Source organism: Agelaius tricolor, unplaced genomic scaffold (assembly GCF_023055355.1).
Source record: "Agelaius tricolor isolate 1412-34295 unplaced genomic scaffold, bAgeTri1.0.p SCAF_1, whole genome shotgun sequence".
Lineage (NCBI taxonomy): Eukaryota > Metazoa > Chordata > Aves > Passeriformes > Icteridae > Agelaius > Agelaius tricolor.
In genome coordinates, this window is record NW_027269261.1 from 13,817,512 (window position 1) to 13,843,596 (window position 26,085).

At 49.4% G+C, this 26,085-nt stretch overlaps 1 protein-coding gene across 1 annotated transcript; it reads right to left on the reverse strand.

Annotated features, from left to right (window-relative positions):
• Positions 1–561: 561 nt before the first annotated feature.
• Positions 562–13,112, reverse strand: LOC139600244 (TOG array regulator of axonemal microtubules protein 2-like). The gene is made up of 10 exons (XM_071448291.1): positions 12,922–13,112; positions 11,175–11,280; positions 10,197–10,432; positions 8,525–8,677; positions 7,295–7,412; positions 6,234–6,337; positions 4,737–4,941; positions 3,339–3,555; positions 2,189–2,275; positions 562–797 (listed from the first exon to the last, which is right to left on the reverse strand). The coding sequence occupies exons 1-10, from the start codon at positions 13,110–13,112 to the stop codon at positions 562–564; spliced, it is 1,653 nt and encodes a 550-aa protein (XP_071304392.1).
• Positions 13,113–26,085: the final 12,973 nt, after the last annotated feature.

Consider the following 26,085-nt stretch of genomic DNA (forward strand, 5'->3'; position numbering starts at 1 on the left):
GCTGCACAGGGAAACATGCCCCTGCTGGCAGACACTTGAGGCAGGCCAGGGGAAAACCCTGAGCCACTTCCCCAGAGCTGCCACAGGCACAGCCTGGCCTCTGGGCTGCCCTGGGACAGCAGGGAGCCCAGAGCCCTGTGCTCTCCAGGAATGCCTCAGCTGCACATGCACCCTCCTGCTCCTCTCCCTGCCCCACAGCTCAGCAGCCCTACAGCTCCAGGGGCACTGCCAGCAGCACAGCTCCTTGCAGGGGGCACATGCAGGCCACGGCTGTTCCCTGCCAATGTGCACAGCCTCTCTGGGCTGACACAAGACCCTTCCTCCCGTCGGCCCTGCTCCCTGCTTACCTTTTTGGGAGGCTGAGCCATCCTTGGTCTTCACCTTGCCCTCAGTCTGGAGTTCCTTCAGGCCCCCCATGCCATGACTAGGAAGGGTGATGGAGAGAGCAGGGCCAGATGCACACCCTTCCTTAGTATTTTGTCATTTCTGGCACAGCTGAAAAGTCCCATCCGGAGGTGTCCAACTCAGCACTCGGTCAGCTTTCTGGAGAACATGAAACCTTCACCAGCCCAAGAGGCTGGAGAGGTTTTCCTGCACATGTGGAGGCTTGCTCTCAGCACACTTTATCAGCTGGGTGCCCATCACCTCGCAGAGGGCACAGGCAAGCTTGGTGACCACAGCGCAGACGTTGGCGCTTCGCACAGGCAGCGCCTTGTTCTCCAGGCAGCACCAGAGCACGGGCAGGGCGTAGCGCTGCACCACTTCAGGGCTCCTGGCATGGACCCATTCCACCAGCACTGCCGGGACAGAGACACAGCTCCTTACCCACCAGCCTCAATGCAAACAAGGATCCACCTCTGCTTTTGCTTCTGGCAAGCCTCTCTGGCCAAGAGCAGTGAAATAGCACTCAGAGCCCCATGACCCAGAAATGGGCAATGCAGCTGATCATCCTTGAAACAGAACCACCAACCCCTCGGGACTGATTTCTCCAACCAGAGCCTTGTACCTGTGGCAGACTTTGTACCTTTACTAAATCATTTCACTATTTGTTTCTGCATGAACAATGAATGAAACATCAAATTGCCTTCTATTTCCATTAACAAGTTGTCTAAACCCACACAGAAGATTTGCAAATGCACCCTAGAGAGGCAATTGAGAGATTTCTAATAAAAGGGATGATTCCATTTTTGTAACTTTGATGTCAAGGGCCAGAGGTCTCATCTGGCTCTTCCCTTTGCTCCGTGGCACGCAGCAAAGGGCAGTATTAGAACACACTCCAAAACTCCAGCCCACCAGAGATGGGTGCTGCTTGACAGCTGGATGAGAAACATCAGTGCCTAGCTGGTGTCTTTGGCAGAATGCTTTTGTGGCTGCCAACAAAGAGCTCTTTCACACCTCAGGGAGTCTTAGAGAATCACCCAGACCCCATTGCCCTGGCATTTGGGCATCTCCACATTTTAATGGCATTTCCCCTCTCAATGCTAGTGGCATTTTTTCTTACAATGTGCACTGAAATAGAGGCATAGAGAGAGAAAAAGGCTACACAGGGGACTGAAATTTAGCCAGAAGACAAGTGTTTCTTCACATTGTCCCTGGAATCTGCTCTCTGCTCATTTTCTGAACTGAACTATATCAAACACAAACAAAAATTTACTACCAACAGGCTCCTTGCATGGCAGATTTGGCTGAGAGATCAAAACCTGAAATGCTCAGGAGACCAGTCTTATTTTCTGATCAGTCAAAATGTTATGTAGTAGCTATTTATTATTCTGTGGTGGAAGAGACTTCATTATCTCTATGCTATTAATCCACCAGCAGTCATCAACATTCAAACAGCTCCTGAAAGTACCCAAAACCAATTCTGCTAAGCAGGAAAAGGGTTATGGCACCCATTTGAAAATGGCACTTCATTAGAGTTTAAATGCAATCAAAGACATTGGTCACTGTGGAACTTGAGAAGAGCCCCAGTGAGAGCTCAGCCCCGAGGCCGAGCGCTGCCCCCATCTCAGATGCTGCACAGCTCTGCAGCAGCCAGGGAAAGCCTGCCAAATACACCTGCCTTGGCTATTGGGCAGGAGGGACAAGCTCAGCACCTCCTGATGTGGAGGAGCTACTCTGCTGTCTGTTCACAGGCATTCCCTGTCAATTCTCCTTCAGAGACCTCTTGGCTTAGAAGGGGAGGCCATACCTGTGATACACTCCGTGACTTCCAGCAGAGCTTCACCACTCAGTTGGCTCCATTGGTGGCTGAGCTCTTTCATCAGTGACACTTCATCTACAAGTGAAACACACGTTTCTGCTCTCTCTTCTGAGAGCATAGGGGAAAGGACAGTGGGGAGGGAAAGGGCAGGGGCAACCCCATTTTTTACAATAAAGTCAATTTCTGCTGATTTTTTAATCCTTTTCTTCTTTCCTTCCAGCCTTCTTGGCAGGGTTTAAAATTCCAAAAGAAAAGCACTCCTTTCGCATTTGTAAATCCAAAGTTGTCTGCGGGACCAGGATCTATGTTCAAACATTTCACATCAGGGACCTCAAGAGTTCAGTCACATGGAAGCAGTGGAAAGGTTTTGCATGCCAGAGCAAAAAGGAAGAAGCCCATACTTGGGACACAGAAAGGCACTGAGTCAGGCAGTTCATGACTTCACAGAGCAGCTGAGGTGGAGAAAGTGGAAACTGCCCCTGAAGACCTGACTCTTCAACACCCCATTTTTCAGGGATTTTCAGAGCTGACATAATCTGTGTGGCAGAGGAATTTACAGCAGCCCTTGCCTAGGCAGGTATTTGCTATTGCCATCTTGCCCCATCCAAAACATGTGGACCAAGGCATCATTGACAGCTGGAGATTTAGATCCGTTTGTTCTAAAGAAATGAACTCGGTCAATCACAAGTTCCCCTTTGGAAAAAGAAGACAAAGGAGAAAGGTGGGAAATAGGCAGCTAATGCCTCTAATGTAGAGCCTTCCAGGTGGCTGCTCTGCAGAAGCTCTGATGGGCCAGTGTCCCTTCATGCCAACAGCAAAGCTGTTCATATGGGAAGTCAGACGGGGCCCAAGCAAACTCCAAAACCCCTTTGCCCCTGAACTGTAGCAAAGCTGGAGTCCAGGACTTGCTCTTCAGACCAGCGGCACAGAGCCAAGGGAGCCTGGGACTGTTGGGAAATGCTGCTGCACATTCCAGCCTGTTGGGGATGGTGCATAAGGACTGCACCTGCACAGCTTCTGGTGGGTGCCAGCTGCAGCCTTCCACAGACAACAACAGCTCCCAAGGCACTCAGCGCTCTCTTGTGTGGGACAGACAGAGACACAGCTGAGGAGAGTCCATGCCAGGGCCCAGCCTTACCCAAATGAACAACAGATTGGTCCAGTGCGTTCACAGCTGCGGCATGAACCCCGGGATCCTTTGAGTTGAGGTTCTTTGTTATTCCCTCCACCAAACGGATCAGCACCGGGTTCAGGGCATCTTCCAGGAGTCCAAGCATTTCTGCCAGCACCTCCAGCGCCTGCTGCTTCACTTTCTTATGGGTGTCATTTATTCTCAGGACAAAATGATCAAAAATCTGTGAGGAGAACAAACAACATGAAAGCTGGATTAAAATGACCTTGCCTGAAGAGGGGATGTAGAAATGAGCACTCAGCAATATAAAAGATGAAAGTGATCCCTTCTGTCAGGTCAGCCCTTGCTTGCACAATTTCACTGTTTTCCTGTGGGCCACTCACAGGAATGGTTGCACAACCTGATGCTGCTTGAAAGATTTTCATCTGTTTTTAAGAGTTTTGGCTGGGGACAGAAATGTTCCTATGGTATTTCTCTCCACCTATAGATCATTAGATCAATTCCATTTATTGATTCAAAAGGCTACCTTTGCTTTCAAAGTATGGAAGCCAATATTTACCATGCCCATTTTTCTATACAGTTGCCTCAAGTACTGAGGGCAGGTATGATTTTGCCAAAACTGTAGCAGGAGGAGATCAAAGTCTTATTTTGTCTGTCTCAGAATCTGTGTCTGGAGAGGGACAGGCCTCTGGTCAACTCTTCCAGGATCCAGACCATTGCTCTAACTAACAGGTAGACTTCTGAAATGTAATGTGCTGTAAGCTCTCATTCGAGCAGGTTCAGTCCCTTGACAGCCACAGCATCAGGCACCATTTTCTGGAAAAAGGGAAAAAGCTGCTCCTGGGAGGAGAAAGGATGGATCTGTCCTTAGCTGTTTTCCTCTTTTTCCAAAGAGAAAAAATGGCCCCCCAAGAAGGGTGAGCACCATCTTTACCAAGAGGAATAGGGATGAGGATGGACATGAGTAGCCAGAGTTGTGCCTGTGCAAGACAAGGTGGAGTTTACGGAAGTATCCTTTTAAAAACATTTTGTTTAAACCAACCCAGCCTGATACTTCTCTTCCCCATGCCAACCTATTTTTTGTCTAGAGAATGATTGCCATGCTTTCAATGGCTGGATTCCCTTCACTTAACCCAACTGGGAGCAGGAGAAAGCAGCAGTTACACCAGCAGAACATTCTGCCATCATCTGATGAACAGCAGCAATAGGCACCTGCCAGACAAATACAGCTGGACTGAAAGAACTTGTCCTGAAGCCTGGACCTCAATTACATTTGTCTGGGTATGAGGGACCAGCCTGTCCCAAACAGCCAGGATGTAGTCCCAAGACACACTGAATTCACTTCACTTCTACAGGCTTGGGAAAGGAGCTAAAGGAAAGGAACCATGAGGATACCCTACATACTTGGACAATGTTACTGGAGATCAGCTGGGGGCTGCTTTTGCACAGATCTAGGAGGAGTGCCACTCCTTCCATGCGTGTCTGAAACCCTTTGGCTTCCAGGAGATGGTAGAGCTTCTGGAGTGACTCCCTTCCTTCCACAGTTGCAGGTAACGTGACCTGGGCTTTTGGACGGTGGAGGAGGCGTCCACCAGGGGCAGACTTCACCCTGCAAAACAAAACCAAATTAGGACCTGTTGCTGGTAAGACCTTCAGTTAATTGTGAGCAAAACATCCTGAGGAGCTTTCCTAATGATGTGATTTCAAGCTAGAAAATCATGAGGCTCTGAAGGACAACGTGGACCTTGTGACAGTCATGATGGGAGACAATCTGCAAGTGACATTCTCACCACTGCTCACTCAGGAAAACCAAGGATGAGATGCATCTGATCTATCTTCAGATGCCTTCCAAGGCACACATTGCTTTGTGGGGAAAGAGAGACACTACTTCCAAGTTTAAATGCCTCCTCATATGGGATGAGTGTGTCTTATAATAAGGAAACTCATCACTTTAAAGAAGTATCTCTACACCAGGCATGACAACATGGGAAATTAGCTCAGATGCATCTGAACAGGTGAACAGGGGCATATCTGAAGCATCCAGAAAAGCAGGAAAAGAGATAGAAGCCAGACAGGCCTGACCTACACTCACATTTCATTTGCTTCCCTAGAGACTAGATGCACAGCATAACAAACCCTCTGGGAATAATCCTCTTGGATCAACCTGTCTCTTCCATGAGCACAGGAAGATGCTAGCCATGCTACTGAGGCATGTGGTCACTTTCCTGCCACCGCTGAGCAGGACAGAGCTCAATAAACCCCCTCTGGTATCTGAGGAGAAGAGGTACAAGTAACTCTGCCACTGGCATGGAAAGACAGCAAGGACCAAATCCCTGTCTTAAATGCTGATTGCAGCACAGGGGGAAATAAACCAAACATGCTGTCCATCAAGCAAACTATATGAAGGACAGGAATAGCAAGACAAAAAGTCCACACTGAGACACCTGTTGACAAAAATGGCTCAGGAATTGCCTTGTGCCTTACTACTCAAACTTGGTACTGTTTGACAGTCAGAAAACCATGAATCACCCAGGCCAAACCACATGGATGGGAACTGCTTGTTTGGGGAATGGCATCCTGCTTCTAGACTGGGACTTCTCATTAAAACACCCATCTAAAAAGGGCTCCACTTGGATGAAAAAAAACCCTGGTTGAATTTACTTGTCCCAAGTCAGGCAGCAGAGACTTGGCCCTTTCCTAGCCTCCACAACACTGCCCTTGCCACTGCACTGGATTGTCAAGAAGTAGAATGCAGAAATAGACATTTTTTTATCCTAGAGCATTTGTAGGGAAGGGAAACAATCTCTGGCACTGGTCATCTCCAGCAGAAAGATTTGTCTGAGGAAGAGGCATGTAAAGCTTGTCATGTGCTTTCTCACATCTGACAAAAGTGCTCAGTACCGTTTGATAGAGGGCAATGTGGCCTGGGGCTTCTTCGGGCTGTCGTTCCTCTTCTCCACTGGCTCCTTGACAGAGGGGCATTCACCCTTCTGGTTTCCCATCCCCTACAAAGACATAAAGAAACCCCATCAATCTTTAGAATATAACATAGGAAATTCCCTCTTTAAAACACAAGTTAGAACCAGGATCACTGCTACCGAGGCTTAGGGAAACATTTCCTAACGTACAGAAAGAGACAGACCAGAGATTCAGTGATGCCAACTCTTTGGATTCAATAGCCCAAGGCAGGTTATGGGTGCTACCACACTGAGCAGCAGTCTAAAATCCCAAATTCATTAGTCTTGAGCATAAATGGGAATAATGCAAACTGACAGGCAATGAGTGGTCTTAAAGGAAGCAGCAGAAAAAATTGGACTCTTTGGAGGTTGACCCATTGTGTTGGAAGTTGATTTGGTTTAACGCTTTCTCTCCCTGCTCCTGCACCAAGGCACACTCCCTTCTGTAATGGAGATGGAAAGAATAAAATTCCCCCAAACAAACAAATGGTTTTCCACTGGATGCTGCTGAATTGACCAAGCTTCTTCCAGATCCACATGGCTTGGCAGCAGGGCAGTATTCCCAAAAGACAGACAGCAATTGCAGTAACTAGGATTGACTTGGACATCTTTTGTATATTTGGAAATTTCCTTGGCATTACTACTTCCAGTCTCTTTTGTAAAGACTCTCTTATGTTCAGAAGCACTATTCTCACTTAGTTGCATTACTGGGGCAGAGTAGGGAGAGTGTGGTAGGGGCATACACATGAGTGCAAACCCATTTTCTCCTCTTTCCCTTTCATCTTTCTGACCGATATTCAAAGTATTCAAAACCCCACTTTCCCCTAATAATAGCAGTTCCTCTGTGGTCTGCAGATGAACAGGCTGAGGATTAACAGCTCATTCCCAGGAGCAAAATGAATCAGCAGAAGTGGAATGAGATAAAGACACATCAGGTATGTTTGATCTCGTATTAGCAGTGGCAATACTTGCACAAAGGAGACATTTCTCCTGCCAAGCACTTACCTTCTTCTTAATTCTGGTCAGGATATCTTCCAGGTCATGCGGGGAAAGGGATTGCTCCAAAAGCTTTTTAAATTTTTGATTATTCAGCAACATCTTCACCATCTCCTGTCCATAATGCCTAAGGAAGGAAGGAAGGAAGGAAATAATAGAAAATGAACAAAGGAAGAGTGTTAACAGAAGAGGCTGATGCCTTAAACTCATCAGGTGCAATGCTTGCATGAGAAGCCATTACCTACTCAGCAAAGAGGGAGATTTACCTCACTTGACACTGCACAGTGCTGTAGCTGAACACAAGGGGCAAAAGGAGAATGTGGGGCAAGAGAAAAATACCATTTCTCTCTGAAACTGAGGGTGTGCTTCTGTGGGATCAAAGGATCCCAGGGAACAAGCAAAACACATCTGCTTTGTTGTCAGAGCCTGTTAGCAGTGTCCTGCTGCCATTGCACAGTAATTTACCTTTCTCACCTCATGCTTGCTTTTGATTATTCTATACTATGTGTATGCATATGGGCAGCTAGTTGCTCTGGTGTTCTTGGCAGCTATTAATGGGAATTTCATCATCAAAGTAAGGGGATTTTGGTGGTTTGGGGTGATTTTGCCACTAGGAAACTATGGTTTTCTTCAAGAAGGAATTTGGAGGTCACTGAGCCACAGATAACAGCATTCCAGGTTTAGAAAGACTGAATACATTGGCTGAAGACCTCTGAAATATTTCTAGGGAAGTCTTAAGTTAATGAGAAACAGATGTTTGAGATCCTTCAGTGATGAACATTAGCCAACACTTTGGTTTCCTTGTGCACCTAAGGCCAATCAAAACGGTTGGATTGGCTAATCTGAGCTCTTTTGATTTCAGTAAAGAATCCTTCAAGTCACTGGAAGTTGGCAATGCTCCCTCTTGCTGGCCAGCCTCAGGTTACCCAGTACAGTCATTTCCCCAGGAAACCCAGAGCAGCAGTCACAGCACCAAGCCTGGCAGAGCTCAAGAAGCCTTTGGACAATGCTCTCAGGCACATGGAGTGACTCTTGGGCTGTCCTGCACATGGCCAGGAGCTGGACTGGATGACCCACATGGGTCCCTTCCAACTCAGCATATTCCATGATTCTATGCCCCTTAGCCACACAGTGACATCACTCATTATTTCCTTTCCTTTCCACTCTTTTGTGGTTTTATCTTTAAAGCCAAACACAAAACGCTTTTCCTGGTTTTGGAGGTGAAATGAAGATCATTACCTTGTGTCCTTGTGACAGTCCTGAGCCAGTGTCCCTGCCACATGTGCCAGCCTCTCAGCCCTGGGGGTGCCTGCGAGCGTGGTGACTCCCATTTTCTCCATCAAGGACAGGAGCAGTTCGGCCGCACACTTCCGCACCTGGACGTAGCGGCTCCTGGGAAGGAGAGAGCAAACCCTGGGGCACAGGGACAACGAGCAGCAGCAGCAGCACAGGCCTTGGCCAGAGTGTGCTCCCTGGCCTTGCTGGGGGAAGGAGCCTGGGCTCTCCCTGCACCTTCCAACACCTGCAGAAGGTTCTGTCCTCGGAGAAACACTAAGCTAGCACTGTACAGAAGGACTGCCTGCACAGAAGAGGGAAGAATTCAGTCTCCCTGCACTAGCTGATACTCTTTCCCAAAATATACTCAGGAAAAGATTAAAGTAATAGATCACATATGAATTATTTAGAAATTAAGGACAATTCATGTTGACCCATCAGAGGGCACCCAGTACACAGAACTGCAGCAGGATGAGGCTCTTTCCACCCATTCATCCCCAAATCTGCAGACCTCTGGAAAGAAACAAATGCAGGGAAAACACGCTGTGGGCCGTGAAGTTGCAGAATATCCAGCAATGCAGCTTGTTTCTTTTGTAAAGATTGGCAAGGGATACATCTGAGTGTTTTCCCCTATTGCAAAGCTGAGGAAATGGTGGCAGTCAGTTTATCAAGGTTGTCCTGATCTAGAGACTGTCTCTTGGGAACTATCAGGCCCAGCACCAACACTTAGGGCAGCATTTGCTTCAGCTGTCCCATGGGCCTCGGCCTGTGAAGGTGCCTGGAAAGTGAATCATCATCTCAAGGCTAACATGAAACATCATTTTGAATAGAAAGCAGAGCTCAAAGGCAGGACACTCATAGAAGACTCCCTTTGGCAGCAGCTGCACCTGCTGTGCAGGCTGTGCCACACCCAGCACATTCTCCCCCATGTGCTCCACACTCCAGCAAGGACCCTCCTTATTTCTCAGGTTAATGGCATCATGAGGATACGTGGTTTTCCCCAGGGCCTCTGTGCTTAGCACTGAAAAATACCAACAGTGCTCACAGCTGCAATTGCAATTGTCCCTCTTCCCACAAAAGCACAAGGCTCTACCCTCAGCCTTTGCAGGCACTTTCACTTCCCCTCCATTCACCATGTCTAGGAAACTCTGACAGACTGGGAGAACTCCAGGAAGCATCAGGAAGCTGAGTCAGAGGAGCTTTAGTTTGGATGTCAGGAAAAAGTTTTTCACCCAGAGGGTGCTTGGGCCCTGCAACAGGCTCCCCAGGGCAGTGCTCACAGCACCAAGCCTGACAGAGTTGAAGAAGCATTTGGACAACAGTCACAGGCACACGCTGTGAGCCTTGGGTTGTTCTGTGCAAGGCCAGGAGCTGGATTGGATGGTCCTGATGGGACCCATCCAACTTCCCATATTCTACAGTTCTGTGATTCTGTAACCCAATGGGCTGCAGGAGGGCAGAAATAGGTGACAAGAGGAAAGAAATGAGGGTGATCAGAGAATCGAGTCCCTGAGTCCATAGAAGATGCCGGATACAGGACCCTTCCCTCCCCAGCATTCCCATTCTCTCTCTCGGATCCCTTCCCCCACCCACACACTGGAAGGTGAAGAACATCACTAAAAGAAGAAGAACCTACTTGACTCCCCTGTCCATGAGAACAGTCATTGCTCGGGCAGGAGTCACGTTCTCTACCATCATCCCCAGGCTCTGACAGGCTGCCTTCTGAATAAACTCTGGGGAGTTCCACACCATGGGGAGAAGGACCGCAGCAACCCCATCCGCCTCGGAGTCCATGTCCTTCTTCAAGATGGCAAAGAGCTCTCCCAGAGTGACGATTGCTGAGCAGGACACCTTGGACCGGAGGTTGGTCACCTGGGGAAGTCATGAGGGGAAACATAAGAATCACCTTCAAAAGTAAACCAGTTTCCTTAGACAAAACTCCCAGGAAATCACAGCATGTCCCACTGTGTATACAGCAACATAAAAGCACAGGAAGAGCAGAAGAGCCCAAGCACAGAAAGGCACTTACTCTGGCACCAATTTCTGGCCTCACACCTGCTTACTGCAGGCATAAAAACATATGTTTCACTGAAGTGTTCTACTTAACCCTTCTATAGTGTCAGATTTGCTGCTTTGATTTTAGGCCCTCTGATTTGAAAAACAAAGCAGCAAATTAAAGTAAGGGATGCTTTCAAACCATAAAGGCACAAGTCATAAAGATAAACCAGTCAGGTGCTCCTGTTCAAAAAAGCAACACCTGTAGTTGAAGCACTCAGACAGCAAACAGAAAACACAGGCTCAGATCTACAGACTCATTGCAGTGTTCAATGACAGCTTGGGCAGAGATTGGGACTCTGGCATATAATGTCATTAGTGTCCCCGTTTCTGCCTTGCATTATAAAGGCACCACACTCAAAGACAAGTGCCAGATACCCAACCTGCCAGTAAATACAGCTACACATACACACAGACCCTACAGATAGCTGACAGACATTAGAAGGTCTAAAACCAGAAATGAAGGCAGTCCCTGAGCACACATGGAGATGAACAAGCACATATCTACTCTACAAGCCATGGATGAAGGATGGGGGACAGTTCAGAACAATGTTCTCACCTCGCTGGTAGCTGCCAAGCAAATCTCACGAAGTCGACCAAGCAGGACTTCTGGATGGGACTCAGCCAGGCGTGGGATGTTGAAGAGTCCCTTCTTCTTCACTTCCCTGAAAGACAAGTACCAAAAAGACTGATTTTTCTCTCTACCCAAGAACTAGGCAGCACCCTCTGAAACGACCATGCTGGCAGCTCAGTCAAACCATGGGAGGTGCTTTTCAAGGAGCACTTAATGAAATCATGGAACACATTGCCACAGGATGCTGTGGCTGTCAAAAGCATACACAAATCCAAGAGGCAAAGAGAGGACTTTCAGAGTCTTCATGTGGGGCCTTTCTGAAAATCTCTGCTATGAAGTCCCTCTGTCACTGCTTCCTAGAGCTGTGAGGCTGGGCCATGCTGCTGTTTCTTGTCACCTCCCTGTAGCTGTCCCTGAGACACAGTCCCATTGGGCTGTTACTGGGACAGGATTTTCCTTCTTTGTCAGCCCCAGCAAGCAGTGCAGCCCTGAGAGTCTGCATTGCCACTCTGGAGCTGAGTTTCCGCTCGAAAGTCTAGGCCTGTGTGTCACCCACTCCACTCCACCTCACCCATTCCCCAAAAATGCAGCAGGATGTCATCCCAGAAGATTTGGATTCCACCCCTGGGCGAGAACTGTTGAAACTCTGGCTTTTCCCACAACGCTCCTACCTAAAACAAGCCCCACAACAGCAACATGTTATTTAAAAGGTGCAAACAACTCCAGCTCTCAGCACTTGCTTTGTGCAGGCCCTCAGCCTCAGGAAGGTATGTGAGGCATCAGGGCTGCAGCACAGGGCTGCTGACTGATCCCACGGGCACCCTGAGTGTCATCAGGACCCCCCACACCTGCAGAAGCTCTCTGCACCTCACAGGGCACCAAAGAGAAATGGGGAAGAGAAAGCACAAGAGAAAGGGCAAAGCAAAGGAGATGCATTCTTGCTGATTTTGCATGTTTATCCCTGTGAGAATGAAGCATCCACAATGAGTGGATGCTAACCCAGACATCAAAAAGACAACCAATATCACCTCACATTTGTAGAGTTATCACCTCTGGGCCTCGTTCTGTCTGTGTAGAATTTTGGGACACATTGTGAGTGTTGACAAAACATCTCAGGCCCATATGAAGCAGTGAGAAGGAAAAGTTGAATTCCCAAAGTGCAAGATTCCTAGAGAATTTTATTTCTTTTTCTTTCTCTTCTGCTATGAGGCCTTCAAATAATGGCAGGCTGAGGGACTTGAAATCACAACAACTCAGTCCATTTCTCAAAAAGAGGAGCTCCCTGGAGCTGCTTCTGGGAGTCACATGCACAAGTCCCTGCCATTGCTGACAGCAGTGGGAGCAGAGAGGAATCTTACTCAGTCCCACTGGGCCAGCAGCCCAAGGCACCCAAATCTCTACACTCAAAACTGCTGCCATCCTGCTTCTGCCTTCAGCCAGCAAATCATCTCATCCCACAGCTTTCTCTCTTCCCTCCACATTTCCCTTGCAGCTCCATGGAGCAGCAGGCAAAGCGAGAAACAGCACGGACCTGCTGCAGCTGCAGCACTGCTGCAGAGCAAGGCCAAGAAAAGGCTGCTCTCCAATCTTTATGCTCTCCCTGCTCTGCAGGGCTTTCACCAGTGCCCTTTGGCCCTCTGGGCTCTCGGGGCTCCGAGGCACGAGCAAGACACGCTTCTGACCGACCTTAACACTCCGAGGGACACTGAGGGAACGGCGGGGCCTTTCTTACCAGTCATCGCTGCCCAGCATGGAGAGTGCCTCCTGCAAGGACTGCTGTGGGTCTGAAAATGCTCTGTCCTTCTGCCCACGCCCACGGAGCGGCTCCTCTCGCCGCTTGGCACCAGTGGCCGTCTGCGGGGTCACTGTAAGGAGAGGGTCGGCCATGGGCGCTGCTGCAGCCCCGGGCGAGGCGCCCGCCATGGCGCGGCCTGCAGCCCCATCTCCCAGCCAGGGCTCCGTGTGGCACACACTGCCACTGGCTCAGAGACTTCCCCGCTGCCTGGATCCTGGGGCTCCTTGCTTGCTCCCAGCCTCCCCCAGCTGGCCACAGCTCCAGGCTGAACCTGACAATTGCCCCCACAGCGCCAGCTCCCAAGTGCCACAGGTGCCACAGCCAGCAGCAGCTTCCTGAGGCCACAGAGCTCCCACTCCCTGTGAGACAGTGCCCACAGCAGCAGTGGCCAGCCCAGGAGGGAACCCCTCAGGGGCCTCTCTTGTCTCAGCACCCTGATTTCCCCCAGCCATGAGGACAGGGCCACTCTGCACCTCCCTGAGGAAAGACCTGCAGCTGCCTTGTGACAGCACCAAGCCAAGCCTGAACAACCCAGCCCTGCTGGGCCTGGCTCAATCCCCATGGAGCAACAACCAGGGAACAGCCATACCTGACCCTTCCCACCTCACAGCACCTCTGTTTCCATTGACTTCAAATATTCTAGACTATCAACTTTTGGAGTAACTCAAAACTAGATTTGCTGTTCATTCTCAGGACAGACTATGGACCCAAGATCCCAGCTATGCTGGCTGAGGCAGGAGGCAGTTTGTGCTCCTTGTGCAAGGACAAACCCCTGCAGGAAAAAGCTGCCAGGGAGCAGGCTTACCTGAGGAGCTGCGTGGGAAGCTGCCATCCCCATGGAGGTTGGGTGTACTGGGCAGTAAGGGAATGTTGTCCTGCTTCCTCACGACCATTTTCTTCATGGCACTACCAGGGGGTTTCCTCTGCAGCCTAGGAGCTGTGCCATGGATAGGTGGTAGGCTAAAGGCTGCAGGGACCAGAGAGCAGCTTGTAAGTGGAGGGTGCTGGACCGGGCGACAATGGAAAAGGCCAAAAAACTTGCTGGAGCTGGGTAACATCTCTTTGTTATCCCAAAGAACTTCAAGTATAACAATGGCACACCGACATGGGACAGGGATCACAGAATGAAAGAATCCTAGAGAGTTTGGGTTCGAAGGCACCTCTAACCACCATCTAGTCCAACCCCTGTGAGCAGGGACATCTTCATCTAGATCAGGTTCCTCAGAGCCCCATGAAAACTGACCTTGAACACCTTCAAGGACAGACCAACAACAGCTTCTCTGGGCAAATCCTGCCAGCTTTTCATCCCCACCATTAAAAAAAAAATCTCCCTAATATCTAATCTAAATCTACCCTCTTCTAGCTTAAAAGCAAACTGCAGTGATGCTTCCCCTGGGAACCAAGAAAAACCCAGTATTGCTTTGCTTTTGCTCTGTTCCAGAGGCAGGCAGGGGCAGTTCCCACAGAAAGTGCAGATAGCCCTGCGTGATGCCCTCGGGCTGAGTGCTGCCTCCTGAGGGCCCTGCTGCCGCCCTCGGGCAGCGCTCACAGCCCTGCAGGCAGAGCCCCTCAGCCGGGATTCAGTCGGGAACGCTGCTTGCTCCTGGGGCTACAACAGAAGCCCTGCCTGGGGCTTCAGCACAGCTCTACAGTGCCAGCTCCTCAGCAGGGAGCGGCAGGAGAAGGATCTCTGGAGGTGAATTTTGTTTCTTCCAGGTTGCAGCCTGGTTGAAAAGCATTCTTTTGGCCTCACCTTCCCTGGAGACTGCTCTCCAGGAGACAGTCTGAAGCCCCAGTGTACTTTGCAAGACAGAATTTTCTACTCTGAAAGAATTTAGAGGTGAAGGTGGGAAGCTGATATTCTCTTACTGACTCAGTGAGGCCATGGGCACTTCATACCTCTGTATTTTTCTTTGCAAACAGAATTAAATCCTATGCAAGCTTCCACTCAGATGCAAGCAGAACAGCCCCCCAGTCTGATTGCAACATTGTGCAAAGGGCAAGCAAGTGCTCAAAAAGGACCACCACATGTGTAGCCACCACTTACTTGGTCCAGCTGCATGCCTGGGCTCAACTGCCTTAGAAAGAAGCTGCAAGGATGTTTCCTTTTGCTTCCTCTTCATCTCCTTTTCTAAAAGCTCCATTTTTTTCCTCGCAACATTCTTTTCAGCCAATTTTGCCAATGCATCATGGACCTAGGTGCAATGGAAATACATCACAGACTGGAAGCAGAAACACACAAAGCAAACACAACACCTCATCAGGAGCACAGAGTCCACAGAGTGCCATAGGCTTCAAGGCAGCTCCATATACATTCCAATAGTTTCAGAGGAATGTCTCCAGTCCTCACCTTGGCAATTACACACAGTGAGGTGGAACACTGTAGTGCCACAACCTTCCACTGCTGCAACTGTAACCTATGTCAGGAAGCCCTGCTTGAAGCATGAAACTCATAGGAGTGCTCCAAGACAGATGAAGAGCTCACATGGCAGTGAGCAGGCAGTTCAGTTCCTACAGGCCATGGCAGGAGAATAAAGACCATGTGCAATACCCAGCAAGGAGGCCTAATGAGCTGTTGCTTAACACTCATGGCCAGCAATTGCAGCTGTTTCTCACTTCCTGGCTTCTGAAGGCCTCAGCTCTCAAGCACTTGGTCTCTGAGACCAGCAGACCAAAAGGAGGAGTCTTGTGAAAACAAGTTGCAGAAGCACTGATGTTCATGAGCAGAAAACTTGAGAATGAGAGGGCTGTGAGATACAGCCACAAAGGTAACCAGGAAAAATCAAACTCTCCCATTTTGCAGCCTTGCTTACACTCAACATCAGAATCGTTGCTTCTCTGCTTCCAAGGATGCACTTTGCCCATGTTCACTGATGTGTAGCTTGCTCTGCCTTTCAGAACGTCTCTAAAACAGCCTTTGCATATAAAGAATGCTTCTGGCATGACCTTAGCACCATCTCCAAACCAGTGACTGTGGCACCACTGGAAATGGCCAAGCAATTGCCCTGGAGTTGTCAAATAAATTCCCAAGAGAATCCCCACCCACCAAGGAGTGGAAGATTATGATTTTCAGTGACATTTTGGGCATAAACAGCCACTGGAAAGGAAGTCTGCTCATCCCTGTCCTTATCCCTTACCTTTCCAGAGCTGTCCCTCAGCTCTTTGTCCCTCGTAACACCTGCACTGCTGGGATGATCCATCTCCTTGGCCTGGCTCAGTGGGAGGCCTGGGAATGGAAGCAAAGGTTCCTGTAAATCTCTGGCGCATTTCAAGACCCCAAAAATGCCATGCTGGCCAACAGGCAAAACAGGTTCCAGACTGCAGAACCCCAGAGATACCACAGGCACAGCCTGGCCTCTGGGCTGCCCTGGGACAGCAGGGAGCCCAGAGCCCTGTGCTCTCCAGGAATGCCTCAGCTGCACATGCACCCTCCTGCTCCTCTCCCTGCCCCACAGCTCAGCAGCCCTACAGCTCCAGGGGCACTGCCAGCAGCACAGCTCCTTGCAGGGGGCACATGCAGGCCACAGCTCTTCCCTGCCAATGTGCACAGCCTCTCTGGGCTGCAATAAGACCCTTCCTCCCACCAGAGAGTGGCCCAGCTCCCACCTTACCTTTTTGTGAAACGGATCCATGCTCCTGGGGCTCCTGGGCCAAGGCTCCCTGAGCCAGCTGGGAGCCCAGACCTCCATTCCCAAGGCCGGGGTCCAGCACATGAATCTCCAAACTGAAGGGGTCTGTGAGATCCCTTGGGAACAGAGGCATCCCAGGTCCTGTCTTACATTGAGAGATCTTCTCATTCTTCCTCTGGGTTTTTGAGATAGATTCAGAAGAAGCTGTCAACCAGGTGCAAGAGAAGAAATGAGTTAATTGAACACACGCCTTTATAATCAGCCCTTCTAATGGGTGAGGAATTCAAGTGTATTTTAGTTACTGAAAAGATGGCTTGGTTTTTTATTTTTCATGAAACTAGCAGCACTTTAATTTCTCTCAACAATATGGAGCTGCCAAGCCAAGAGAGAAGGGTTCTACTACTTCATGTGCTGCCCGTTGCCTCCCCACTACTACAGGATCCCTTCCCTTCCAAACACTTGGGAATTCACAGCGCTCTCTACAATCTGACACTGGCAAGGAAGTCATTGTTTTCAAAAGGAGTTTTCAAGGCCTTGGTTTCTGTATTTCTCACTCAATTCTTGATCAGGTTTTGCAGTTTTGGGGATTTTTTATATTACTCTTTACAACAAAAGAAGGTCTGGGACACAAACAATGGCACCCCATGTTAGACATAAAACCAGCTTTGCTTTCTCCATTAGATGTGCCCAGTATTCTGTGAGCCTGTATTTGTAGGGAACAAAGTGCTCATCCCAAAGTTCCACTTGTGCTCTACTTACTTCTTCCAGGGGTTTATTCTCTGCTCTCTTTTCAGCAGACACACCCAAATCCAAAAAAATGCAACCCATCTTGAAACAATTCTGATCTTGGCTAATACTGACAACTGCAAATGTCCTTAATGGAAATAGCTGATGGCCAGTCATTCTGAACTACCTCTCAACACAGGTGTTAGAACTAGGAGAACTAATTCTTTATATGGTTTCACAGAGGATAAAATCATGTGGCAGCCAAGCACTATGAGAGGAAAACCTGTCTCAAAACTCAATTCTTTCAGCCTGCAGAATGCTCGGGTCAGTGACAAATACAAGACAGGAAAGGATTAATGATATAAGTCAAACTAGACCAGAATTAATCCAGAAAAAATGTCACCTTACTTACTGAGTAATGCTACTCTCTAGCTGCATTCAGCATTCCAGCAGCAGATCAGCAAAAAAGGAGCCATTCCAAAGGGGCCATACCCAGGATTTGGCAGAACTAACCCTAAGCCAAGGAACCAGGGGATCTGATCCTTTTCTCTGCATCAGCAGAATTATTTCTTCAAGTCTCATCTCTCCTATCATTAACATGCCCAGAGATGCCAAAGGAACAACTACAGTGTCAAGGAGGCTTTCAACTTGAAAGCATTCCCTGACCCAGCATTTTGTCTGGCACAATTCCACTTGTCAGGGATCAGGCAAGGCAGGGACAGGCACAAGGCACAAGGCATCTCCTGCCCCAGCCTCAGCCTGCAACACTGACACAGGCAGAGACAGCCTGGGAACAGATTTGTCACTGTGACCCTGCCATAGGTGGCTTTGGGACTGTGCTGTCAGAGGATGACAAACTCACACCCTGCCTAGGCTGCATCCAATTGGAAGGCTCCTTCTCATTCATTGAACTAGTCAAAAGGACTTTTTTGTCATAGGAGGTTCCCCTATTTCTGACAGTGTCTAACCAGGCAATACCCTTGAATCTCCTTCACATCTCATAGGGTTCAGATCAGAAACAGCGGCAAGGAAAGATTTTCTCCTTCAAAAGCAGGAGGAATTAGTGGGAACATTTCTCATTTCCTGATAAATGCCTTCCTTTACTAGTCTCATTTTGACACTAGAAAGGCTGCACGGAGATAAAAGGCATGTGCAGGATGAACAGGAATGTTTTCTTTTCAGCGCTTCATTTCCAGGACCCCAAGGTACCACTCCAGTTCCTGCCACTCAACACTTCATTCACACTGGAGGAATTTTCACTGCACCACCAGAGAACACTGCCAGGGACTGGGCTCTGGGAGAATCCACTGAGCCCATCAAGGCATTGAAATGAATTTAAAGAAATTTTCAAAAGAATGGGTTTAAACAGAGCTTTCAGAATGCCACCTCAGAGTCACGATTCCAATGGCCATTTTAGGACAGACATGCCCTGTACACACCTGTGTATTCAGAGGACTTCTCTTGGCTTCTGCTGCTGGATCCTGGCCTGGAGAAAATGGAGGACAAAAGAACATATGAGGAGGTAGAAAGAGAAGGGAGGGAATGGGCATCCCATCAAAGGAGACAAACCTACTTAGCATGGTATCTTCCATGAAGGAGGGAATGCAACACATAAACCCAAAAGGATGCAAAGATGATTAATTGTCCTTAAGCTTTCAGTAGCTACAGTCACACAGAATTGGCCAAGCTCTGGCTGAAATAATAGCCAAGTCCAGCACAGGGCCCTTCTGGAGGTGCTTTCAAGCCCTGCCTCCTCTTCCCCACCACAGCCTCTGCTCTTGGGGCATTGCTGTTGGGTTTGACATTGAGCTGGATCATCATACATGGGAAAAATGCTGAATATGCCGGGGTTTGCAAGAACACATGGGACAGGTGACAATCACCACAGGAGATGGGAAGAGTGAGGTGAACAGCACACTGGAGCAGCAGACACTTGGCTTACCTCATCTCCCGGGACTCCTGCAAATTCTGCTTGGGAGAGCTTGGCAGAGACCCTGCAGCCCTGTCAACAGGGAGACTTCCTGCCTTGCGTATTGGGGGTATCAAAGGCAGTCCCAGTGACCCCTTCTTCATTTCCCCACCACTGGGATATGGCAAGGAGGTCTGGAAAGAGTAGAACACAGTGGTCCGATCAAGCAAACAGACTTCCCCCAGTCCTGCCCCAAGATTATTTAGATATGCCCTCAGAAGGGACCTGGCATGAAAGGACACGTCAAAGTGGTGGACCAGATTGGCAAAGGATGGGGAATGCAAAGGAAACTGCTGAGGGACAGAAAATGTCCCACATTTGACACCTTTCCCCGCATGCTCTTTCCCCTGCAAGTGTGGCTAAGTGTGCCTGCATTCCCAATGACATCAAGATGTTATGGGGTGGCACTGCCCCCACTGGCCTTTGGGATGGCATGGCAGTGGCTTTAGATCATCACTGTTCTCTCCCTGCCCCTAAGGTGTCTCACAGCCACTGCTGATCTCCAGCCATGGCCCCACAAAGCCATTCTGCAGGATATCAAAACCTGCTTTTCCCAAGGCCCTCATTCCTTCTGCTGCTGCCCTTCCCTCCTACAGTTCCCCAGCAGCCTTTGAGCCCAGATGCTGCTCAGCTCTCGGCATGCTCGCTGCTCTCCAGCTCCCACACATCCATCAGCTCAGGCTCACTGGCATTTAGGAAGTTCAGCAGAGCTCCCTGCCCTGCTGCTCTCTGCAAGCTCTCTGCCTGCCCAAGCTGCTCCAGGGCCCCCATGCCATGGCCAGCAATGGGGCTGGAGGCACTGGATGTAGATGCACACCCACCCTTAGTATCCCATCATTTCTGGCCCAACTAAAGAGCCAAATCAGGACCTGTTCAAAGTTCACTGAAAGGGTCAGTTCCTGTCACGGATACCTTGGGCCCTTTCTCTGCAAGGCTGAAATCAAGTACCCCAGCCTTGGATTGCACATTCTCTCTACGAAAGCTGTTGCTCATCTGCCTCCTCCTGCACCCCACGGCAAACCCAAAACAACTGCAGGTCCTGGCCCTGCTGCAAAGGCAATCGTGTGCCTGGGCTCTGGGCTGCTCTCCCCATGGCCACCTCCCATCCCTTCCCTCTGGACAAAGCCATGCCAGAGCACACAGCTGCCCAGGACCTGGTGGAGTCTGGAAATAGCATCAGAGACAACTGTGCAGAGGGCATGACTGTACAACTCACAGGCTGAGACAACCTGACTTGGCAGCTTCCTGCAAACACCTTTTTCCAACCAAAGCAGACACAGCTGACACAGAAAACACCACCAAGACATAGAGATGCTTCATAGATATATGTAGGTTACTGAATGGAGGAGGATTGCTTTTCCAGATTGGACAACTTGAGCTGCTCTGACTGCTTGTTGGTGTTTTCTCAGCCGTAAGACAGACAAGGAACCACGGCACAGCCCAGAAACCATTCTGAGACCTCTCCTGTTATTGATACATGCTGAGGACATGAAGTCTGCCCTGCACACCCATTGCAAAGACAGCCTGAAGCGCAGTGTCCAGCTGAGCTCTTCCTTGGCTCAGCAGCTTCCCTGGGCTCACAACACAGGAAAAGGTCTCCAAGCTCTGCCAACAGCACATAAACTGAACATCTACCATACAGGACTTTGCTTGGTCTCCTTACCATACATCCTTTTCCCTCTGAACTCTCCGCCAGGATGCTTCTTCTGATATCATTGTAGCCAGTGCTCATTTTCCCTTTCTCTTTCTCTCTGTCATACATAGCACTTGGCTTGTTGGAAGAAGAGCTCTCTCGGATGGGAGGCAGGGGCTTATAAGGAAGGAGTGTAGAGAGACGTGTCTGGGGACGACTCTTGGAAATACTGGACTCAGTCAGGCCTGCAAAGTGGAGACAAGAATGTAACAGAGCCCACTAAGTAAATCTAAGGCATATGAAGCTCCATATTTCATGGGACAGATATCCTGGAAACTTCTAAACAGCTGCACAGGGAAACATGCTCCTGCTGGCAGACACTTGAGGCAGGCCAGGGGAAAACCCTGCCCCACTTCCCCAGAGCTGCCACAGGCACAGCCTGGCCTCTGGGCTGCCCTGGGACAGCAGGGAGCCCAGAGCCCTGTGCTCTCCAGGAATGCCTCAGCTGCACATGCACCCTCCTGCTCCTCTCCCTGCCCCACAGCTCAGCAGCCCTACAGCTCCAGGGGCACTGCCAGCAGCACAGCTCCTTGCAGGGGGCACATGCAGGCCACAGCTCTTCCCTGCCAATGTGCACAGCCTCTCTGGGATGACACAAGACCCTTCCTCCCAACAGAGAGCAGCCCAGCTCCCACCTCACCTCTGTGTGAGGCTGAGCCATGCTCACAAGGCAAGAAGTGAGTTGGGTGATCTCCCACCTATACAATCAATCCATCTCATGGATGAGGCATCCAAGGGGTCTTTGCATTATTCACAAGATCATTCTGGTTTTAGTTTTCATGAAACCAGCCTCACTACAATTCCTCTGAACTGTATGGAGATGGCAAGCCAGAAGAGAAAGCTTCTACAGCTTTGCTTATATGTTGCTCCTTGCTCATCTACCACTTTGAAATTCCTTTTCATCAACACTGTTGGCAACCCACAGTGGTCTCCAGTATTTGACAATTACACCTAGGACAATTACACCTTACACCTAAGCTGCTGTTCATGGCCTTTGTTTCTGTAATTGCCACTCAGTTCTGGGTTGGGTTTTGTTTGTTGTTTTTATTTCTCTTCTCAACAGAGGAAGTGCTGGCACATAAGCAATGGCACCTCATGTTGGAAGAAGCTTTGCAATCCACATTTCATATCCCCAGTATTCAAGGAGTCTGTATGAGCAGGGAAAAAAACGTGGCCATCCAATTGCAAATTGCCACTTTTGCTCTGCTTCACTATTCCATGGGCTTTTTCTCTCTACTTTCTTTCCCACAGATACAACCAAAACCAACATAAAACATGACCTGCCTCAAAACATTTCTGATCTTGGCTAATACTGACAATTCAAAACTTTCTTAATGGAAATTGCAGAGGGGAAGTCATTCTGAAATACTCTCCAACTCAGCTGTTAACACCCAGAGAGTTAATTCTTTATATGGTTCTACAAAGGATAAAATCATGTGGCCTCCAAGCCATTAGAGAGGAACACCTATCATAAAACTGAATTTCTTTCCCTCTGTAGGATGTCCCGATAAGTAATAAAGAAGAGACAGGTAAGGGATAATGAGATAGGTCATTCCAGTTCCAGAATTAATCCAGCAAAACTGGCAATTTCTGTAATGAGCAATACTCCTCTCTAGCTGCATTCAATATTCCAGTTGCATACCAGCATAAAAGGAGTCATTCCAAAGGGGCCATACCCAGGATTTGGCAGAAATAACCCTAAGCCAAGGAACCAGGGGATCTGAACCCTTTTTCCGCATCAGCAGAATTATTTCTCCAAGTCTCATCTCTCCTATCATTACATGCCCAGAGATGCCAAAGGAACAACAAAGTGTCAAGGAGGCTTTCAACTTGAAAGCATTCCCTGAACCAGATGCACCTGACCCAGCATTATTTTGTCTGGCACAATTCCACTTGTCAGGGATCAGGCAAGGCAGGGACAGGCACAAGGCACAAGGCATCTCCTGCCCCAGCCTCAGCCTGCAACACTGACACAGGCAGAGACAGCCTGGGAACAGATTTGTCATTGTGACCCTGCCATAGGTGGCTTTGGGACTGTGCTGTCAGAGGATGACAAACTCACACCCTGCCTAGGCTGCATCCATTTGGAAGGCTCCTTCTCCTTCACTGGAAAAGTCAAAAGGACTTTCTATCATAGGAGTTTCCCTTTTCCTCTCAGTGCAAAACCAGGCAATGTCCATGAATAACCTTAACATTTCAAAGGGTTCAGATCAGAAACTACGCCAAGGAAAGGTTTTTGCCTTCAAAAGCAGAAGGAAGGAATGGGAAAATTTCTGATTTCCTACTAACTGCCTTCTTCTTCTATTCTCATTTTGACACTAGGAAGTCCACAGGGAGATAAAAGGCATGTGCAGGATGGACAGGAATGTTTTCTTTTCAACGCTGCATTTCCAGGACCACAAGGCACCACTCCAGCTCCTGCCACTCAACACTTCACACTGAAGGAATTTTCACTGCACCTCCAGAGAACACTGCTAGGGACTGGGCTCTGGGAGAATCCACTGAGCCCATCAAGGCATTGAAATGAATTTAAAGAAATTTTCAAAAGAATGGGTTTAAACAGAGCTTTCAGAATGCCACCTCAGAGTCAAGATTCCAATGGCCATTTTAGCACAGACAAGCTCTTCACCTACCTGCATGTTCAGAGGATTTCTCTTGGCTTCTGCTGCTGAATCCTGGCCTGGAGAAAATGGAGGACAAAAGAACATATTAGGAGGTAGAAAGAGAAGGGAGGGAATGGGTGTACCATGAAAGGAGGCAAACCTTCCTATCATGAAGGAGGGAATGCAACACATAAACCCAAAAGGATGCAAAGATGATTAATTGTCCTTAAGCTTTCAGTTGCTGCAGCCACACAGAGCTGGCCAAGCTCTGGCTGAAATAATAGCCAAATCCAGCAGACGACCCATCATGAAAATCTTTCAATCCCTGCCTCCTCTTTCCCACCACCACCATCTCTGCCCTTGCAGCATTGCTGTCAGGTTTGACATTGAGCTGGATCATCATAGATGGGAAAAATGCTGAATACAGAGAAGTTTGCCTGAATACATGGGACAGCTGACTGTGGAAAATCAGCACAGGAGACAGGAAGAGTGAGGTGAACAGCACACTGGAGCAGCAGACACCTTGGCTTACCTCATCTCCCAGGAATCCTGCAAATCCACCGGGAGAGATCTGCGCAGAGACCCCGCAGCTCTGCCAATATGGAGACTGCCTGCCTTGCGCATTACGGGGATCAAAGATTTTCCAAATGCCCCCTTCTTCATTTCCCCAATGCTGGAATAACACAAGGCGGTCTGGAAGGAATAAAACACAGTGCTCATATCAAGCATCCAGCCTTGCCCCCATTCATGCCTCAAGACATTTAGATATGCCCTCAACTGGCACCTGGCAGGAATAAACAAGTTAAACTGATGGAGCAGATTGGGAAAGGTTGCAGAATGCAAAGGGAAGTGGTGAGGAAGAGACCATGTCCCATATTTCCGAGCACTCCCTGCCTTCTCAATTCCCTAGAAATGTGGCTACATTTCCAGCTGCCATCCACATGTTGGACATCAAGATGTTCTGGGGTGCCACTGCCCCCACTGGCCTTTGGAATGGCATGGCAGTGGCTGTAGATCACTGTTCTCTCCCTGCCCCTAAGGTGTCTCACAGCCACTGCTGATCTCCAGCCATGGCCCCACAAAGCCATTCTGCAGGATGTCCAAACCTGCTTTTCTCAAGGCCCTCATTTCTTCTGCTGCTGCCCTTCCCTCCTACAGTTCCCCAGCAGCCTCTGAGCCCAGATGCTGCTCAGCTCTCGGCATGCTCGCTGCTCTCCAGCTCCCACACATCCATCAGCTCAGGCTCACTGGCATTTGGGAAGTTCAGCAGAGCTCCCTGCCCTGCTACTCTCTGCAAGCTCTCTGCCTGCCCAAGCTGCTCTAGGGCCCCCATGCCATGTCCAGCAATGGGGCTGGAGGCACTGGGTGTAGATGCACACCCATCCTTACTATCCCATCAATTCTGGCCCAGCTAAAGAGCCAAATCAGGGCCTTGCCAAACTTCACTGCAAGGATCTGTTCCTTTCAGGAAAAAGGTCTCAGAGCTCTGCCAACAGCACATAAACTGAAAATTTACCACACTGGACTTAGCTTGGTCTCCTTACCTTACTTCCTTTTCCCTCTGAATTAAGCTGTTTCTTTTTAATCTCCTCATCCCCACCGTTGCCAGGTTTCCCAATCTCCTGCTCTCCACTGCATGTCTTGGTAGAAAGAGAGCTCTTGGGGATGGGAGGCAACGGCTTGGAGGGAAGGAGCATGGAGGGACTGGCCAGAGAAAACCTCCTGGCAAGAGGGTAGCCAGTCAGGCCTGCAAAGTGGAGACACAAAATGGATCAGAGCCTGCAAGGCAAACCTAAAGCATCTGAAGCTCCATATTTCATGGGACAGATTCCTTGGAAACTTCTATACAGCTGCACAGGGAAACATGCTCCTGCTGGCAGACACTTGAGGCAGGCCAGGGGAAAACCCTGAGCCACTTCCCCAGAGCTACCACAGGCACAGCCTGGCCTCTGGGCTGCCCTGGGACAGCAGGGAGCCCAGAGCCCTGTGCTCTCCAGGAATGCCTCAGCTGCACATGCACCCTCCTGCTCCTCTCCCTGCCCCACAGCTCAGCAGCCCTACAGTTCCCTTCTATCCACAACTTTTCTTGCCATGGCCTTTCCTTTTCTAGTGAAATCCATCTTCAAACCCGTGCTTCTGCCTGGCAGAAGTGTCAGGGTTTGAATCTGGGATGGCTCTGGGAGGTGGCAGTGACGGGAGCTTGGTACCCAGCCTTAGAACAAGGCCTAAGGGTGACTCCAATCGCCAGCGCTCGGCACAGAGAGGCAGAGCCAGACGCGTCTGCTGCCACTGGGGCCGTGTCAAGCACAACCTGCACCAGCCCAGCCTGGGGCTGCCCCTTTGTGACACGCTCCCCATGCTTCTCCCGTTTCCATGGCTGCAAAACCCCACCTCAACTCCATCCCCTTCCACTCGCTTCCCAAGCCCAGCCAGCCCTAAGCCCAGCCAGGCCAGGCCTGAGGCTTTCACACTGTCTAGGAT